General features: G+C 36.5%; 2 protein-coding genes and 6 non-coding genes across 8 annotated transcripts; 4 read left to right on the top strand and 4 right to left on the bottom strand.

Annotated features, from left to right (window-relative positions):
• Positions 1 to 205: 205 nt before the first annotated feature.
• Positions 206 to 2180, top strand: LOC121390564. Its single transcript, XM_041522411.1, has 2 exons — positions 206 to 1592; positions 1739 to 2180. The coding sequence occupies exon 1, from the start codon at positions 345 to 347 to the stop codon at positions 1377 to 1379; it is 1035 nt and encodes a 344-aa protein (XP_041378345.1). The 5' UTR covers positions 206 to 344; the 3' UTR covers positions 1380 to 1592; positions 1739 to 2180.
• A 2862-nt stretch (positions 2181 to 5042) lies between these two features.
• Positions 5043 to 6344, bottom strand: LOC121368671 (uncharacterized protein F54H12.2-like). The gene has a single exon (XM_041493409.1). The coding sequence runs from the start codon at positions 6342 to 6344 to the stop codon at positions 5043 to 5045; it is 1302 nt and encodes a 433-aa protein (XP_041349343.1).
• A 1800-nt stretch (positions 6345 to 8144) lies between these two features.
• On the bottom strand, positions 8145 to 8217 carry Trnav-aac. Its single transcript has one exon. It is a non-coding gene; the product is annotated as a tRNA-Val (tRNA).
• A 2574-nt stretch (positions 8218 to 10791) lies between these two features.
• Positions 10792 to 10864, top strand: Trnav-cac. Its single transcript has one exon. It is a non-coding gene; the product is annotated as a tRNA-Val (tRNA).
• A 2027-nt stretch (positions 10865 to 12891) lies between these two features.
• Trnav-cac lies at positions 12892 to 12964 on the top strand. Its single transcript has one exon. It is a non-coding gene; the product is annotated as a tRNA-Val (tRNA).
• A 1051-nt stretch (positions 12965 to 14015) lies between these two features.
• Positions 14016 to 14088, top strand: Trnav-aac. The gene has a single exon. It is a non-coding gene; the product is annotated as a tRNA-Val (tRNA).
• Positions 14089 to 15168: 1080 nt separating this feature from the next.
• Positions 15169 to 15241, bottom strand: Trnam-cau. Its single transcript has one exon. It is a non-coding gene; the product is annotated as a tRNA-Met (tRNA).
• Positions 15242 to 18408: 3167 nt separating this feature from the next.
• Positions 18409 to 18481, bottom strand: Trnav-cac. The gene has a single exon. It is a non-coding gene; the product is annotated as a tRNA-Val (tRNA).
• Between the last annotated feature and the right edge of the window lie 1807 nt (positions 18482 to 20288).

The following is a 20288-nucleotide window of genomic DNA, read 5'->3' as shown; positions in this document are numbered from 1 at the left end:
AGCTGCTTAATTATATGCAAGAAATTACTTCCACGTAAAACAAGAAATTTAATAATATTTCCTCCGAATATCCGACGGTGATAAACTGCGTTAACTAGTAATTTAAAAAGAAGCGTAAATTAGAGCTATTGTAATTAAGGTCGACCGATCTATACTGCGAGAAATTTATAACATTCTCTTGGCTCCACCTTGATCTCGAGGGAGACGTGGGGTATGTTCTAGACTGTGATTAAGAATATCCCCGCGAATTGTATCGCATTGATCAAACCTTACCCGTTGCGCCCACCAAAGAGAGCATCCCCTACGACCAGTTCTCCCCCTACCACAAAGACCTTCTTAAAAAAATGGGGAACAAAATGAAAAAATCTACGGGAACCAAACTGTTTTCGACGTTAAAAAATAAGAGTCACTATATCATTCATTTTTCCACTTTACAGTTCTACCTGCAATTGGGCCTGAAACTCGTCAAAATTCACAAAGTATTAACATTCATTCAAGATCCATGGATGAAACCATACATTGATTTTAATACCCAAAAACGCAAAGAAGCCACGGACGAATTTTCAAAAGATCTGTTTAAATTATTATCCAATTCGGTCTATGGAAAACAATTGCAAAATGTCAGAAATTATCAACAGGTAGAACTAATCACAGACGAAAAGAGATTGCGACGGTACACGGCAAAACCTAATTTTAAATCTGTTAATATCTTTTCGGAACATTTGGTAGCCGTCAGCATGGAAAAAGTGTCGGTCACACTAAATCAACCCATGTCCGTTGGCTTCACCATTTTGGAACACGCCAAACGTATTTTATACGATTTTCATTACAATGTCATGCTAAAAGAATATGGAACTCGTTTAAAAGTACTCATGACTGACACTGATAGTTTATTATATCAAATCTCGGCTCCCGTGGGTAGACCATTGAGAGACCCTTATGATTTCATACACGCAAATCTATCTCTTTTTGACACGTCCAACTATCCAAAAGACCACCCGCTCCATTCTTCAGTCAGACACAAAGCTATCAGTGTCATGAAGGACGAAGCGGGGGGACAAATCATCAGGGAATTTGTAGGGCTGCGAGCCAAAAATTATTCATATATAGTGGACAAAACTGAAGGTGTAACGAAGGAAGAACTGAGAGCAAAGGGCATTCAGAGAACATTTATTCGTAAGCATCTTCATCACGAGATGTTCAAAGATTGTCTTTTAAAACATAAACAAACCACGGCCTCTTATCATCAGATTAGATCTTTTCATAACGAATTGTTCACCATCAAAACCACGAAAATAGCATTGACGCCTTTGGATGATAAGAGATACCTTTTAGACGATGGCATCGAATCTAAGCCCTATGGGTACAATCCTCTGTAATTGGTTAAATAATAAAATGCACAAAGAAACAATGTCCATTTCTTGTCAGTATTAAATCATTAAAAATAACTTATTCAATATTCCCCTTTTGTAGTAATGTATTTAGTTGTGTGCATAGCAAACAGTGATACAACCACCTGTGATACCACTGCCTGTGATCAATCATCTATAAAGCGACCACCTGTAATATCATTGATATATTCCAAACGAAAGGTAAGAGGATACAATATATTTCAGCAGTGAATATTTGGTGAAAATTGTGTTTTAATTTGTGTGTGCGTGTGTGGGCGTGGTTTAAGCTTGTATAAAATATTTCTATTTCTATAAATTATTGATGTGTGTCTTCTTCTTTTCAACAGACATATTTCCCATCTATTACAACAGTGACAAGACTGGATGTTCAGCGCTGAAATGTCACAAATTGTCTGCTAGATCTGCATTCACAAGACAGAGAATGGGAAACCCCAATGTTGCACGTCACGTCTCATTTGTGTGAACAGATACTTTTTAGCATCACAAAAGTAGTGCGTTATTGACAAACTATACAGTGGGATTTCTGTGAATAGCTACTTATAACAAACTTCATAACGTGTATGACAAAAAGATACATTTGGATAAATACGCTGCAGAGACACTAACAAGATTATGAAGAAAAATAAAGGACACATTGTTTCAACATATTTTTATTCATGTTTGAACTATCTTGTTTATATGTGATGATGATGGACAAGTCTTCATTTAAACTTTTCAAGAGTTTTTTGTATCTTCATTGTTTTCTGTCCAGGTGGACCACTGACTGTTTTTCGTTTCAAATACATTGATTGATTACTTAATAAGGTTTGTTGTGTTTGTTTGCCATAACCAAATTGATTATGATTAAATAAGTTTGTAGGGCCATTTAAATCAATCATTACTTTAACAAACTGCTTGTAGTCTATGGGTTGTTTGCGTTTGTTTTGCAATACAACATGTCGTATTAGCTGGACAATATTTGATCCTTTGAATATTTTACCATCTTTTGTGACAAGCTCATTTTTGTCAGTGACAGAGATATGACCTAAATCCATCTGATCTTTTATAAACATCCACAAAGTCATAAGTTTGCCGATGAATGACGTGGAAGTAATGCCATCTAAAATCTCGCTTTGTAATTCCAGTTGTCGTTGTGTATTCACGCTCCATGGTTCGTGACAGCTTATTTCATTCATGTGCACATCAGCGTGTCTGGGTGAACAAATACTCTGCTCTGTGGACGAACCTGTTTCGGCACGATTAGAGACATGATTTTCATTCGCTATCTGTTTCTTCAAAAGTCTCTGATACGTTTCCCTCGACAGCAGAATAATAGGCTTGGTCATTGTCTCCAGATTCACTGTCGTTCCGTAGGTAATAAAGCAGTGCCTCTATACAGGGAGGTAGGATAAATTTGTGAGATTTTAATAGCTGGAGTTTGCGTTTCTTGCCGACTGCTCTGCTAGCCAGTGTGCAAATAACCAGCCTGTAGCGATGCATATGCTTTTTAACACTTTCAGAGAGAGGTATGTTTCCACGTAAAATGTTGAAGATCACCTCTATCAAAGATTTGAACTGGTCGGGTGATGCGTGTGATAACAATGCCCGTCTCTGCTTCACATTGCCTTCCTTGAGCATGGTCAAATAATTAAGATTTTCGTTAATTAGGTCTGTCATTATTATTTATGCATCAAAAGCAGATCTTAACACTATAAAATAGTACGGTCCACCCCAACAATTTGGAATGTCGACTCCACGTATTAAAACCAACTTCAGTGAGGCAATTGACAGACACTTGCTTTTATACCACTGTGAACTCTCTGACAACTCTCTCTCCGATTCACCTGGTGGGTAGGCAACAATGATCCAGGAATACTCTTTACTCATGTTAGTCCGAGATCCAAATGAGGAAATGTAGTTTGTGTTCAAACGTTTTATATGGTTTTTAGTCCTTGGGTAAATATACCGTGCAAATTTCGTAGGGAAATATACCGGTACGCAGTCGTCCGTATTGAGGGTCGATGTAAGGGGAGGCATCTACCATCAGATAGCCATATTTTTTTCCATCCACAGCATCGCGATAGGCTTCCCAAAAGTATTTAGATTGACCAGGAAACATCTGAGAAGCTAGTATTTTGTATTCGTGAGCCGAGCGTGGGTTTGACATTAAAATAAACAGATGGGTGTTTAACGATATACTTCTGTTACATTCGCCTTTAGGATAGGCCGACTGTTGTATGTTGACTACATTTATACCCAAATGGTGGGACAGTGTGGTATAGAGGTTTAACATGAGATGGCTTTTACACACTTCCATCATAAGATCATCGAAAACCAAAACCATCTGTTTGTTGGCTTGAGAAGACCATTCGTGTAATTCGTCCACGTTTGGTAATGCATCGTGAAACTGAATGTTAGGTATAGTGTGTTGCATTTCGGTGTACATGTCCTGCCACACCGCATAACAATACACGATAAGATTAGGTGGCTTGTCAAACATGACATCGCCTCGTTCCAACAAACACTTAGTTAGATAGGTCTTCCCACTCGATGACCCACCAATCACCGAAATAGTCGTCGGTGTCTGTATAGGAAGCAAACATTCATCCTGTTCTTGATTTGTAGTATCACTGGATGAAGTCGACATGCTGTAACAATGGCACGTGGGTAACTGAGATCGAGAAATATTTACTTTAATATTTAAGCACTGGCACGAGCCAACAGTCTGGCACGTCTGATTCATTCTTGTTTGACTGTAGTGACGTGTTCTGGTTTTAATATAAATGCAATCAGTGGTGTGTAACGAATTAATAGACGCTTCCTATTGGGATCTGTTGTGTTAGGTCTCACAAATTGTTTAAGTACAGACAGATATGGGTTATTAAGATTTCTTTGCAGAAACCTCCGTTGTTCATTCCTTGTCACTGCTAAACGGTTATCAAGCAATCGTTTCACAATGGCCACAAGAGCCAACATCTGTTCACGATTCATGCCAATGACATCTTGTATAATTTCATCATAATGGTTAAACGCAAGAATATGCCTTAAAAAATCATAGTGTTTTACTACGTATCGGGCCATGACTGTCTTCTCTGCTCAACCGACAACAAATAAACCACTAATATTATATTTTTATTTAAATAAAGACAAACACGTGCATTCAATATATGTATTTATTACATTATATACAAGTATGTGGTGTACAATATTTAAAATAACGACAAATGAAATTGGTTACAAATGAGTCATTGTACTCTCTATCAGTTGAATCAAATTGTTCGACAATATCTGTCATGCTCATCTTGGTCTTTATTTTACACAGTAAGAAATATAAACAATAAAAACCACACTCCGCAGAGTGTGAAGATTGCAGCTGTACATTATTGTAGGAATACTCGTAGGGTCTTAGATATTTAACGATACCAGCATCTGGTTTATATCCTAGACTGTCAAATAGTTCAGCTCTGTTTCTGATCACATAGATGGCCAACCAGTGTTTTCCCTTCTGTGTGCTTCTGTCAGTGTTTACAATGAGACCCCATTCAGATGGTGGTTTAGCAATGCGAGGCAATGTATCGATAGAGTAAACACCTAAAACGTGTGTCCGTAGGTGCTGGTCACTGTCAATGACGCACTCTAACTGTGAGGTATTCATTTGAGAAAGACGTTACGTGTTTGATCGATTTCAATGATAGAATTCCTCTGCATAAGAACTATACAGTTGATTGTCTTGGTGAGAGCTTTTTTGAATTCAATCTCCACTCGCACGTTTCCACTTTTAACGAGGTTCAAATACTCTCCCTCCATAAAAGTCGGCTCGAGTGAAAATACGAAAAGTGCAGACCCAAGCAAAAAATCATCTCTAGATATACCATTCCCCGTATTGTTCATCCACATATCAGTCCCATCAAACAGATTAACGTAAGCTCCAACGTCATCTGCTTCCACGGGACGTCCTGGCACACTGATTCCATCCACGTACATAGCCACCGTTTTGATATTGGAAGCTGTAAAGTTGAATGGATTACCAGTGTAAGAGCCATTGACTGACGCACTATCTACGAAGCCCACTACATAGCGATTGGCCACGTGATTGTACATGTTATCCCACGTGTGATTCAATTGCGTGGAGGGTATGCTGATCATCTTTACCTCGCTTCTGATGTAGGGATAGAGGGCATTGTTCTTTTCAAATAATGAGTTGTGTGCTAGAATCAATGCACTGTTGATTTTCAGTTTACACACTTTTAGGTAGACATCCAAAAGTTCAATTTTGTATTCTTGTCCACTCTTTCCACTCATTAGACTGAAGGATGGAGTGGATCTGTAAAATTTCAAACTCATATCCACTTCATTAACCAGATATCGATTCATATTAAAAAGATCTTCATTGATCGGCCCTTCGAGCGTGAGAATTGCACTTTTTGTGATGAAGAAACCTCGATTGGCTACCCCAGTATTGATTCCTGTAATTGGGTCTGTGCTTTCGATATCTGTCTCAACCTCTCCATCATCCTTGTAAAACAGCTGTGACTGTAACTGTGTCTCTTTAGCCTCAACTCCAAAATTCAGCAATGTTTGTATCATGCTCTTGTATGCATAATGATTGTTTGTGGACGACACGAGTTGTCCTTGGAGGTAGACGGACACCTGAGACCACAGAGCCTGCATAAATAAATTTACTGGAGCCACATGTTCGTCCTTCGCTAAAGCCGTTCCATCTGCATGCACGACTTTCACTTTGAGATGCAAGCGTGTTCGTTTCAGGTCGATATAATCACTTCCACTATTAGACATTTGAAATTCCACTGGTGATGAATCGCTGATTTGACTCAGAGGACGCACGTTGACATAATAGTGTTGAAATACACTGGTCTGATAGGGAGGTAAAGTAAAAATGTTTAACGAAGATGGTAGTCCTTCTTCAAAGTCTTTGTTATTCAACAGTGCCATAGTGGTTTGTTAATTTGAAGATGTCGTCGCTTTCAACAGCCGTAGATTTTAAAACTTTAACAGTAGGTGTGGAGGTCTTGACAGCACGGCGTAATTTCTTGGTTGTGACAAATCGAAAGCAAAACAAAGAAAGAAAACAAAACAAAGTACGAAAGACACACACACACACAAATACACACACACACACAGTACGTTTTTGAAACTGTGTCAGTCAGTCTCACAGATGCAGTTTCTGTGTGTTATACCTTATTAATTTTTAAAAATTTGGTTTTATATTTTCATTTATTTATTTTGTAATCTCCACGTGATGACGTCACACATACCTGCGCTTATTTATTTATATATATAAAAATAACAGTAATAAAAAAAAAAAATAATAATAATTAAAAAAATAAAATAATAATAATCGAAATCGAAATCAAAACAAAGAAAGAAAACAAAGTACACAGGCTCATTTTTTGCTCGAATTCAACGAAAACACACACACACACACACACACGCACACACATTTATATATTTTGTAATCTCCACGTGATGACGTCACACATACCTGCGCTTATTTATTTATATATAAAAAAAATAACAGTAATAAAAATAATAATAATTAAAAAACAAATAATAATAATAATCAAAATCGAAATCGAAATCAAAACAAAGAAAGAAAACACACACACACACACATACACACACACATACACACACACACACACACACACATATATATACACACACATACACACACATAAACACACATACATACACACACATACACACACATATACACACACACACATATATATATATATATATATATATATATATAGATACATACACACACACATACACATACATGCACACACACACACATACACACACACATACATACACATACCCACACACATACACACGCACACACACACACATACACACATACATACATACACATACACACACACACACACACATACACACACACATACATATACACATACATACACACACATACACACATACACACATACACATACACACACATACATACACATACACATACACACATACACATACACACACATACACACATACACACACACAAACACACATACACACAGATATACACACATACACACACACACACACACACACATACATACACACACACATACATACATACACATACATACACACACACATACACACATACACATACATACAAACACACATACACATACACACACACATACACATACACATACACACACACACACACACACACACACAGAGTACGTTTTCGAAAATGTTGCTAAAAATTGTGTCAGTTCTTTTCCAAAGTCTCACAGATGCAGTTTTTGGACGTACTCGGTCCTTCTGCTCTGTGTGTTATATAATTTTAATTTTTAAAAATTTGGGTTTATTTTTCATTGATACATTGTGTAATCTCCACACATAACTAGTCTAGTCATGTGAGAATTATTTCCGATTGTATAAATAATCACATACAAATTTGTCTTGCACTTTCACGAGCACGATATATACCATACTCATTTCAAGTCATTTGGTACCCCCCCCCCCCCCCCCCCGAAAGCTCAAATTAAACACTTTGATTTCATAAGGAATATATATATTTTTTCCTCCATCATAGTGTTCGCTTTTTATACTCATAATAATATACATGTGTAGATATATGATAATGATATCTCCTATCTGCACTGCCCCGTCTATTCTAGTTGACTACTTAAACAATGCAAATTATGATTAATTATAAGTATATTAAAAATTGAATGTTAAAAATCTTAAATGAGGTTTCGGCGAGGCTCGAACTCGCGACCTTCTGCGTGTTAAGCAGACGTGATAACCACTACACCACGAAACCGATATCTACTGACGTCTATTATTATGTTGGGAATGGGAATGGAATGGGAAAAACTGTTAACGTGCACATTCAGAGCAAGCTGTTGTAGCGCACGCCTGTCCTGGGCACAAGTACCGGCCTTAGTCAGTTCCTCCGTCCAGGACAGGATGATTATCATGTTTTTAAGGCATTGGCAAAATATAATTTTTACTCTTTTTTTTAAATTTAGTATTAATAATATATTTTTATTTTTACTTAGTATCATTAGTATACTTTTTTATATTTGACTGGTACACATTTAGTTAATACCTCATCGAATCTACGACCTTGTTATAATGTATAATATTACATTTGTACACCGTAATTTGTAGGGAATATCTGTTTATTTGTCCGACAGTTCGAGGTAGTTGGATGGACAAATATCTAGGAGAGAGACCGTTACATATTCAGTACATCATACATACTTTGTGTCTCCTTCTCTCAGCTAGTGGTATACGTCCTGTTTCTTTGTATAGCGATTGGTGAGATGTCCCACGAACAGTAAAGTTTGTTTTATTTAACGACGCCGCTAGAGCACATTGATTTTTTATCTTATCATCGGCTATTGGACGTCAAACATATGGTCATTCTGACACTGTTTTTAGAGGAAACCCGCTGTCGCCACATAGGCTACTCTTTTTACGACAGGCAGCAAGGGATCTTCCCACAGGCAGGATAGCACAAACCATGGCCTTTGTTGAACCAGTTATGGATCACTGGTCGGTGCAAGTGGTTTACACCTACCCATTGAGCCTTGCGGAGCACTCACTCAGGGTTTGGAGTCGGTATCTTAATTAAAAATCCCATGCCTCGACTGGGATCCGAACCCAGTACCTACCAGCCTGTAGACCGATGGCCTGCCACGACGCCACTGAGGCCGGTCCCCACGAACAGCTCCACAGATGATGCGTAAAGCATCAAGCTGGATATATTCTAACTGTTCTGGTAAATAAAGGGTACAGTTTATCCCAAATTATGTCAGCATACTCATAGACTGGAAGAATAAATTAACAATATATTTTTTCTAGCGACTCTCTAGAGAGCCGGTGTTTTAGCGAGCCGAGACAATTTGTCATTTTGCTTGGGTTTTTTTAATAATGTTCTGGATATGAAGATACCATTCGCCACTGTTTTGGAGCTAACACGTATTAATTTCTCAACAAACGGGGCGGGGTATGGACGAAGGACTTAGGAAGGTTTGTGGAATAAGTGTATTTTACGGTGGGTAACGCAATATGACACATTTCGGGAGAATGACTCATTAAATATTAGTTTCAAGTCTGTCTTAATTCATTAAGCAGTGTTACTGGGGAAAAAACCTTCTGCATTTAAATTGATTACACTTTTAAGTCTTTAAAATGTAACTCAATTACGCAATCTTATTGGATATGTGATCCAATCTACCAAACGCAAAGAGCTTGTTAATTAATTCTAACTGTGTCCATTCTAAAATTGTTGTTTCACTTTTTGAGTTGTTCCTAACCTATTACCATGGGCGTTGATCGGTGGGGGACAGGAGGGACGCGTCCCCCTCACTTTTCAACACCGGGGGAATTCTATATAAGTGTCCCCCCCCCCCCCCCCCCGTTTTTTGTTTAGCAAAAGCAACACCACCAACAACAACAACAAAAACAACCCCCCAAAAAGTAGTTTGTTTTATTTAACGACGCAACTAGAGCACATTGATTTTTTATCTTATCATCAGCTATTGGACGTCAAACATAGGGTCATTCTGACAGGTTTTTTTTAGAGGAAACCCGCTGTCGCGACATAGCCTACTCTTTTACGACAGGCAGCAAGGGATCTTTTATTTGCACTTCCCACAGACAGGATAGCACAAACCATGGCCGTATTTGAACCAGTTATGGATCACTGGTCGGTGCAAGTGGTTTACACCTACCCATTGAGCCTTGCGGAGCACTCACTCATGATTTGGAGTCTGTATCTGGATTACAAATCCCATGCCTCGACTGGGATCCGAACCCAGTACCTACCAGCCTGTAGACCGATGGCCTAACCACGACGCTACCGAGGCCGGTCACAAAAACAACAACAGCAATAAAAAACAAAAAACAAAAACAAACCCAAACAAACAAAAATTAAAAGTTTAACCACTACTGTGTAGCTTTATGATTTTCATTGGCATTCCTTTATCACACACACACGCACGCACGCACACAAACACTAACACGTTATTCCATTCATTTATTGCAAGGCCTTTAGGTACTAAGTATCGACATTTAGCATTATTGTAATCAATTTTAAATATTATTTTAAATGTATTCTTAGAGTTAAGATTAGTTTGTTATAATAATGGTTTGTTATAATAAGTGTTGTTTTTTAATTAAGTTGTCATTATGTATACAGATTTCTTTTTGGGTTCTTTGGTTGTTTTGGGGTGGGTTTTGTTTTGTTTTTGGTTTTTTGTTTGTTTTGTTTGTTTTTTTGTGGTTTTTTTTTTGGGGGGGTTGGGGGGGGGGGGGGTGTTGTTGTTGTTTTAACTTTACTGTACTTTCCAATGCATTAAAAACATAATACTAGACGTCAATAGTTATCGGTTTCGTGGTGTAGTGGTTATCACGTCTGCTTCACACGCAGAAGGTCGCGAGTTCGAGCCTCGCCGAAACCTTTTTTTCCCCCTGTAATATATATTTTTTAATCTAATAAAAGAGTTTTTTCTGTCTGAGCAATAAAGACAGCCTCCTGATTGTATCATGTCTAAACTGAAATTTATTTATTAGGTTATTTTTAGCATAATTTAAGTTCAAAACATTTTAAAAACAAAATTTCATGTCTTTATTGTTGCATTTGTTTTGTGTTCAGTCTGTGGGTTTGTACATATAAAATATTCCTGACTGCTAATGGAAAAATAGGACTATATTATGTCAGAATTATTATATGTTTGAGATTCATGCAGCAGTCGATGATTAATAAATCAATGTGCTCTAGTGGTTTCGTTAAATACATTTTTTTTTAAACTTTATTTTCGTTTTGGAGGCAGTTTTGTTAGATTTGGCGGGATTGATAGGGGTGCTAGGGTTTTATCTTATGGTCCTGGAATTAACAAATAAAAAGTAGGGACGTGACGAGACGAGATGAGATGAGACAAGAAAAAAAAAAAAAAAACTTTTAAAACAAAGACTGAAAACAAATTACACACACAAACAACAAAAGGTTTCAGGCCAGCTAATTTTGTCTCAATATATCTATCGTTCTTGCCTGAATTTGAGGATTTGCGCCAGAATTAGGGGGAGGGCAGTCGACCCACCACCTCCTCCCCGCCTCGTACAAAACAAGCAAGTAGGCAATGCACATTATTGGTTACAGTCTAAGAATAAACAAATATTAAATGAATGTTAAAAATAAAATGAGGTTTCGGCTAGGCTCGAACTCGCGACCTTCTGCGTGTGAAGCAGACGTTTTTTTGTTGTTTTTTTATCTTTTTATTCGTGAAACTCAATATTGCATATATACATAAAATTTACAAGTAAATATAATAAAAAGATTCATACATATCCACTCACATACTCTTTTTCCGTAATTATGTAAATTTATTATATAACATTTAATGTTTATGCCTATAGGCAATTGCTTTGGCAAATAAATAATTGAATTAAATTTTCGAACAAAACTTACCATGTTACTTGATTTTTACTCACTCTTAGTTTAAGGGCTTTCTATTAGATTGATAGTTTACCTCACTGTAGTTCATTACTTTATTCCATTCATTTACTGCAAGGCCTTTAGGTACTAAGGATCGACTCTTAGCATTATTGTAAGCAATTTTAAATATTATTTTAAACGTATTCTTACAATTTAGAATGTAATAATGGTTTGTTATAATAAGGTTTTTTAAAAGTAAGTTTTCATTATGTATACAGATTAGTTTTAATTCTATTTACTAATAGTTTTTTTGTGGGGTTTTTTGTTTTGTTTTTTTGTTATTGTGGTTTTTTATTGTGGGTTTTTTTTTAACATTACTGTATTTGCTAGTTTTATGTTTGTGTTATCTTGTCAACATATTTCCCGATGAAACCTGAACAGGCGAACATTCAAAAATAAATAACAGGGACTTCAAAGGAGGCTTTTAATGTGTTTATAACCACTACACCTCGAAACCGATACCTACAGCGTGTACAAATAAACAATCCCGAAATTTAGATGTCGTTTTAAGTAGTTTCTCCTTTTGCCAGTAAGTGACATACCTAAAAAAAAAAAAAAATCACTATTCTGTAGTTTATACAAATACGCGGGGGTTTTCAGAGTTGTGGCTGTAGAAAGGATGTACCACGTGCACTATCTTCGGGACAGGGAGCGGGATGTGGCTCAAGCGGTTTGGGCTGTTTTCCGTTCCAACCAGTGGCCCACAACTGGTTCATCAAAGGCCGTGGTATGTGCTTTCCTGTCTGTGGGAAAGTGCATGTAAAAGACCCCTTGCTGCTTATCGAAAAGAGTAGCCTATATGGCGGTAGCGGGTTTCCTCTAATCTAAAGAAATATGTCAGAATGACCATATGTTTGACGTCCAATAGCCGATGATAAGATAAACATCAATGTGCTCTAGAGGCGTCGTTAAATAAAACAAGCTTTACTTTATCTACGGTGTATTACAGTAGGCTGCATTATGAATCACTTGAATGAGACGATTGAGTTAACTGGTTTCGTGGTGTAGTGGTTATCACGTCTGCTTCACACGCAGAAGGTCGCGAGTTCGAGCCTCGCCGAAACCTTTTTTTTTTCAACCCTGTAATAAAAAAACAACTTCTGATAAAAGAGTTTTTCTGTCTGAGCAATAAAGACAGCCTCCTGATCGTATCATGTCTAAACTAAAATTTATTTATTAGGTTATATTTTTAGCATAATTTAAGTTCAAAACTTTTTTATAACAAAAATTCAAGCCTTTATTGTTGCATTTGTTTTGTGTTCAGTCTGTGGGTTTGTACATATAAAACATTCCTGACTGCTAATGGAAAAATAGGACATTATTATGTCAGAATTATTAAATGTATGAGATTCATGCAACAGCCGATGATTAATAAATCAATGTGCTCTAGTGGTTTCGTTAAATAAAAAGAAAGAAAGAAATGTTTTATTTAACGACGCACTCAACATATTTTATTTACGGTTATATGGCTTCAAACAAACGGTTAAGGACCACACAAATAGTGAGAGAGGAAATTTAAAATAAAACATTTAAAAAAAAACACAAAAAAAACAAAGTACACACACACAACAACAAGTGTCAACAACAATAATAATAATAATAATAATAATAATAAACACGCACAATACGATACGCTTTCGAAAATGTGTCAGGTCTTTATCAAATGTGTCACTTATGCAGGATTTTCAGATTCTCTGTCCTACTACATTGTGTGTCATATCTTTATAAAAATTATTTATTTACTTAATAACTCGCTCAATGCCCGGTTGGTCTGGGATCGATCCCCGTCCATGGGCCCATTTGAAATATTTCTCGCTCAAACCGGTGCACTACGACTGGTACATCACAGGCCGTGGTATGTGCGATCCTGTCTATGGGATGGTGCATATAACATATCTCTTGCTGCTAATCGAAAGTCAAAAGTGTTACGTCCCACTTGGCATTCTAGTGGGACGTATCATTTTGATGTGTACCAAGATATTTTTAACCATATGGGCTAATGATAATAAGTAAAAATAAAAATAAATTATTTATACTAAATAAAAAAGAAAGAAAAGAAGTAAAAATAGTATTTGCCAAATGCATTAAAAACATAATACTACACGTCAATAGTTATCGGTTTCGTGGTGTAGTGGTTATCACGTCTGCTTAACACGCAGAAGGTCGCGAGTTCAAGCCTCGCCGAAACCTCATTTTCATTTTTAACATTCATTTAATATTTGTTTATTCATAGACTGTGACCAGTAATGTGCATTGCCTACTTGCTTGTTTTGTACGAGGCGGGGAGGAGGAGGTAGGTCGAATGCCCACCCCCAAATGCTGGTGCAAATCCTCTAATTCAGGCAAGAACGACTGAGATATTCGGACAAAATTAGCTGGGCTGAAACCTTTTGTTGTGTGTGTGTACTTTGTTTTCAGTCTTTGTTTTAAAAGTTTATTTTATTTTAAGGGTTTTTTTCTTGTCTCATCTCATCTCGTCTCGTCTCTACTTTTTATACCTTAATTCCAGGACCATAAGATAAAACCCTAGTGTTTGTTTTTCATTTAACGAAACCACTAGAACACATTGATTTATTAATCATCGGCTATTGCATGAATCTCAAACATTTAATAATTGTGACATAATATTGTCCTTGTTTTATATGTACATACCCACAGACTAAACACAAAACAAATGCACCAATAAAGACATGAAAAAGTTAAAAAAGTTTGTTTTATTTAACGACGCCACTAGAGCACATTGATTTTTAATCTTATCATCGGCTATTGGACGTCAAATATATGGTCATTCTGACACTGTTTTTAGAGGAAACCCGCTGTCGCCACATAGGCTACTCTTTTTTACGACAGGCAGCAAGGGATCTTTTATTTGCGCTTCCCACGGGCAGAATAGCACAAACCATGGCCTTTGTTGAACCAGTTATGGATCACTGGTCGGTGCAAGTGGTTTACACCTACCCATTGAGCCTTGCGGAGCACTCACTCAGGGTTTGGAGTCGGTATCTGGATTAAAAATCCCATGCCTCGACTGGGATCCGAACCCAGTACCTACCAGCCTGTAGACCGATGGCCTGCCACGACGCCACCGAGGCCGATCAATAAAGACATGAAATTGTGGTTTTAAAAAGTTTTGAACTTAAATTATGCACACAAAAAAAACCTAATAAGTAAATTTTAGTTTTGACATGATACAATCAGGAGGCTGTCGTTATTGCTCAGACAGAAAAACTCTTTTACTAGATTAAAACTTTTTTATTACGGGGGGAAAAAAGGTTTCGGCGAGGCTCGAACTCGCGACCTTCTGCGTATGAAGCAGACGTGATAACCACTACACCACGAAACCAGTGAGCGTTTGTATATCATTCAAGTGACACATAATGTAGCCTACCCATTGAGCCTTGCACACAAAATAAATATTTGTATAAACTACAGAATAGGTATGTTATCTACCGGCATATGGAGAAACTATTTTTAAAAAAAACATCTACATATGCCGGTAGACAAAAATAAAAATTAACGAAACAACTAGAGCACATTGATTTATTAATCATCGGCTGTTGCATGAATCTCATACATTTAATAATTCTGATATAGTTCTTTACACTGTGTTTTAATTTAACTGTTGGGGTTTTTATATTGATTTCAATCATCACTTTATTTTTACTATAGTTTAACCCCCAATAGCCCATGTATTTTTCGTGCTGGGGTGTCGTTAAACATCTCTTCTATTACTGCTCAGACAGAAACTCTTTTATTAAATTAATTTTTCAGACAGAAACTCTTTTATTATTATTTAAATTTTTTTAGAGAGAGGGGAAAAGTGCATTATAGGTCTAATGAAGGATCTGCGTCAACCATGTGTTTACTATCCTTCTACAAATAAACAATCCAGAAATTTAGATGTCGTTTTAAGTAGTTTCTCCTTTTTGCCGGTCGATTACATACTAGTTCTCCTTTTGCCGGTAGATAACATACTAGTTCACCTTTTGCCGGTATATATCATACTAGTTCTCCTTTTGCCGGTAGATAACATACTAGTTCTCCTTTTGCCGGTAGATAACATACTACTTTTGCCGGTAGATAACATACTAGTTCTCCTTTTACAGGTAGATAACATACTAGTTCTCCTTTTGCCGGTAGATAACATACTAGTTCACCTTTTGCCGGTAGATAACATACTAGTTCTCCTTTTGCCGGTAGATAACATACTAGTTCTCCTTTTGCCGGTAGATAACATACTAGTTCTCCTTTTGCCGGTAGATAACATACTACTTTTGCCGGTAGATAACATACTAGTTCTCCTTTTACAGGTAGATAACATACTAGTTCTCCTTTTGCCGGTAGATAACATACTAGTTCTCCTTTTGCCGGTAGATAACATACTAGTTCTCCTTTTGCCGGTAGATAACATACTAGTTCTCCTTTTGCCGGTAGATAACATACTAGTTCTCCTTTTGCCGGTAGATAACATACTACTTTTGCCGGTAGATAACATACTAGTTCTCCTTTTACAGGTAGATAACATACTAGTTCTCCTTTTGCCGGTAGATAACATACTAGTTCACCTTTTGCCGGTAGATAACATACTAGTTCTCCTTTTGCCGGTAGATAACATACTAGTTCTCCTTTTGCCGGTAGATAACATACTAGTTCTCCTTTTGCCGGTAGATAACATACTACTTTTGCCGGTAGATAACATACTAGTTCTCCTTTTACAGGTAGATAACATACTAGTTCTCCTTTTGCCGGTAGATAACATACTAGTTCTCCTTTTGCCGGTAGATAACATAGTAGTTCACCTTTTGCCGGTAGATAACATACTAGTTCTCCTTTTGCCGGTAGATAACATACTAGTTCTCCTTTTGCCGGTAGATAACATACTACTTTTGACGGTAGATAACATACTAGTTCTCCTTTTGCCGGTAGATAACATACTAGTTCTCCTTTTGCCGGTAGATAACATACTAGTTCACCTTTTGCCGGTAGATAACATACTAGTTCTCCTTTTGCCGGTAGATAACATACTACTTTTGCCGGTAAATAACATATTAATTCTCCACACACGTACTCTCACATAGAACCACCCACACATTTATCACACACACAAATTCACACAAGCACACGCAAAAATTAAAAGAAAATTGAGGGATATCGATCTTACAAGCTAATGTTAATTTTTTAAAGATATATACTAAATATAAATATCAGTTTTCAAGTGGGTATTTAAAAACTAATTCATCATTATTTAGATTAAGAAATATATCATTTTTAATATATTTATTAAGAAGTATTGTCTCATATAATGCTTAAAAAACTTACCAATATTAACATTTACCCCCTTTGATTCCGCTATTAAACGTCTCTTGAAAACTGATATTCTGTATATTGAGAGCAAAGCATTGATGAATTCATTTGAGCAGGTTTGTATTTTAAAATAACACCCGAAAAGCAACATTTTTTTAAATATTTCTAAAGAAAAACCAGTATCCTTAAACATATAAATACATAATTCATAAAAAATTGAAATTAAATCATAAAGTTCATCACAATACAAAAATAAATGACACATATCTTCTTCTTCCTTAAAACAAACAGGACATTGGCTAGATGATACCTTGCCATATTTAAATAATTTAGAGTATGTGAAAATAATGTTATGAGCAATTTTAAAATCTAAGTCAACAAATTCCGAAGTCTTATCACAGTAATGTATTATTTTCCAAACTGGCTTCCAATCTATAACAAACCCCAAATCATGCCATTTTTCTAAACAAGAAGGTAATTTAAAATTTTGTGAAATTAGTAAGGAATATATTAATTTAACATTAAATTTACTTACATTTATTGTTTCATTATTATTAATCAAGAACAAATCTTTAACTTGTGACGAATTTTTAATATTATTTAAAATAAGTCGTTTCCATTCACCAGGAAGCGAGTTCAGAATTACATAATAAGCAGTAGAAATTTCTGCTGCCAACATATCAGGATATTTTTCTTTAATAATTTCGACAATTGCAGATACCGGTAAAAATCCCGGTATAACTTCATATGCAATATCAGCCACCGTTATAATACCACTTTTAATAAAAGAATTAAAACATAATAATTTATTTTTGTAATTAATAAATGGATTATGAAATATTGGCTGATATAATATTTGATCTAAATCTAAGGGGAAAATGCGTAAATGTGTGAAGCAGACGTGATAACCACTACACCACGAAACTAGTTAACTTATGTGTCTCATTCATGCTATCCTGCCTGTGGGAAGCGCAAATAAAAGATCCCTTGCTGCCTGTCGTAAAAGAGTAGCCTATGTGGCGACAGCGGGTTTCCTCTGAAAAACAGTGTCAGAATGACCATATGTTTGACGTCCAATAGCCGATGATAAGATAAAAAATCAATGTGCTCTAGAGGCGTCGTTAAATAAAACAAACTTTAGTTTTATTGCTCAGACAGAAAAACTCTTTTACTAGATTAAAACTTTTTTATTACAGGGGGAAAAAAAGGTTTCGGCGAGGCTCGAACTCGCGACCTTCTGCGTGTGAAGCAGACGTGATAACCACTACACCACGAAACCAGTTAGCGTTAGTATATCATTCAAGTGACACATAATGTAGCCTACTGTAATACCCCGTAGATAGTGCAACAACAGTACTCTGAACATAAAATAAATATTTGTATAAACTACAGAATAGGTATGTTATCTACCGGCGTATGGAGAAACTACTTTTAACATCTAAGTTCCTGGATTGTTTATTTATAGAAGGATATGCTTGATGCAGACCCTTCATTAGACTTATAATGCACGTTGTAGGTATCGGTTTCGTGGTGTAGTGGTTATCACGTCTGCTTAACACGCAGAAGGTGGACTTCCGGTTGTGTATTTGTTGTGATAAGACGTGTTTCAGAGTGCTCTTGGTTTTTTCGGTTTTTATTTGTTTGGAGATGTGTGTGTTTTATTCTTTTTTTTTCTTTTGCTGAAATGCGAGAGACTTGATCTTTTTTCATACGGAAAGTTGTGTATTGTCAGGGTTTTTTTTTTTAGTTTTTAAAAAAATCTGACTTTTGTGATGTCGACTTCGGTCAACGGTGGAGATAAGAGGCCCATTTTGGGTGCCAGGTACAGGAAGGAATGCACAGTTTCTATTGATGTTTTGGATAATCTAAAACACAAGATTGATGACATTTACAAAGCTTTGGAAGATATTACTGGTGAGAATACAGTTTTGGCGATTGTTCCCAAATATGCTAACATTCTGGATGTGACTTTTGATTGCGAAGAAAATGCGAGGTTGGTAGTTGATGGTTTTTCGTTTAATGGACATGATTTTAACTGTAGCATGTTGTTTTCTGACACAGTGGTGGTGTCTTTTATGCATTTACCATCATATGTAACTGATGATGACATTGTCAAGAAACTAAATGAATACAAGATTGCGGTAATATCTGACATTAAAAGGTGGAAACATGCTGGACTTCCCATTTTTGATGGAACACGTTATGTAAGGGTGAAATTTCCGGAAAACGTCAAATCGATGCCATATTCTGTGAAGTTTGATACTGCAGAAGGACCCATGTTTTTTCGGGTAATACACAGTGGTCAAACAAAAGTATGCTGGAACTGTTTATCTGATTCACATGTCATGAAGTTTTGTCCAGATATTGTGTGCAATTTTTGTAAACAAACTGGACAGTTTTGTGAAAAGTTAAAGTGTGGTGAGTGTAACAAGAGACATTCTCAGTGTAGTTGTAAGGACGATAGAAGTAGTGAGGAATGTGATTCTGATGTGGAATATACAAGTAATGGAGAGGAACACAGTTCTGATGAAGGTTATATTGTGAGGACGATGAGGTAATTGAGCCCCGTCAGTGAAGCATGCCAAGCCAGCTAAAGACAATGAGGCGGTTAGAGGAACAAACACAGAAGAAGGAAAGAAATCGGACAATACTAGTGTGAAGCGAGTGACTGATTCACCTGTTAAAAACAGAAGCTCAGATATTGCGAATGAAAGAACCGAGACAATGGGTGACCGCTTACCACGCACGGACAGAGATCAATCGGAGAACACTGAACACCATGATTTTCAAAACAGAAAATACAGAAGGAGGCGAATGGTCGATCGACCTAATGAAGCGTTTATCAGGAGGTTAGCCGAGGAAAGAAAAAGAAAAGGAATTGACACTGATCCAAATGGAAAAAAATTAAAACCTGTTTAGAACTTTAATTGCTGGTGTTTATAAAACAGACGTTTGAGAAGTGAATGAAATTTAATTTATCTTTTGAATGTTTATAAGAAATGATGATAATATATATATTAATGGATGAAATCAGTATGAATGAGAGAGGTCAGAGTAGTTCAGTGAATGGTTCTTGTGTGTGCGTG

Source organism: Gigantopelta aegis, chromosome 3, assembly GCF_016097555.1.
Source record: "Gigantopelta aegis isolate Gae_Host chromosome 3, Gae_host_genome, whole genome shotgun sequence".
Taxonomy (NCBI): Eukaryota; Metazoa; Mollusca; class Gastropoda; order Neomphalida; family Peltospiridae; genus Gigantopelta; species Gigantopelta aegis.
This window is presented reverse-complemented; position numbering and strand designations above follow the sequence as displayed.

Bases quoted from the DNA above. Each gene is read 5' to 3' on its own strand.
- LOC121390564 (XM_041522411.1), top strand. From the start codon at position 345: ATGGGGAACAAAATGAAAAAATCTACGGGAACCAAACTGTTTTCGACG.
- LOC121368671 (XM_041493409.1), bottom strand. From the start codon at position 6,344: ATGGCACTGTTGAATAACAAAGACTTTGAAGAAGGACTACCATCTTCG.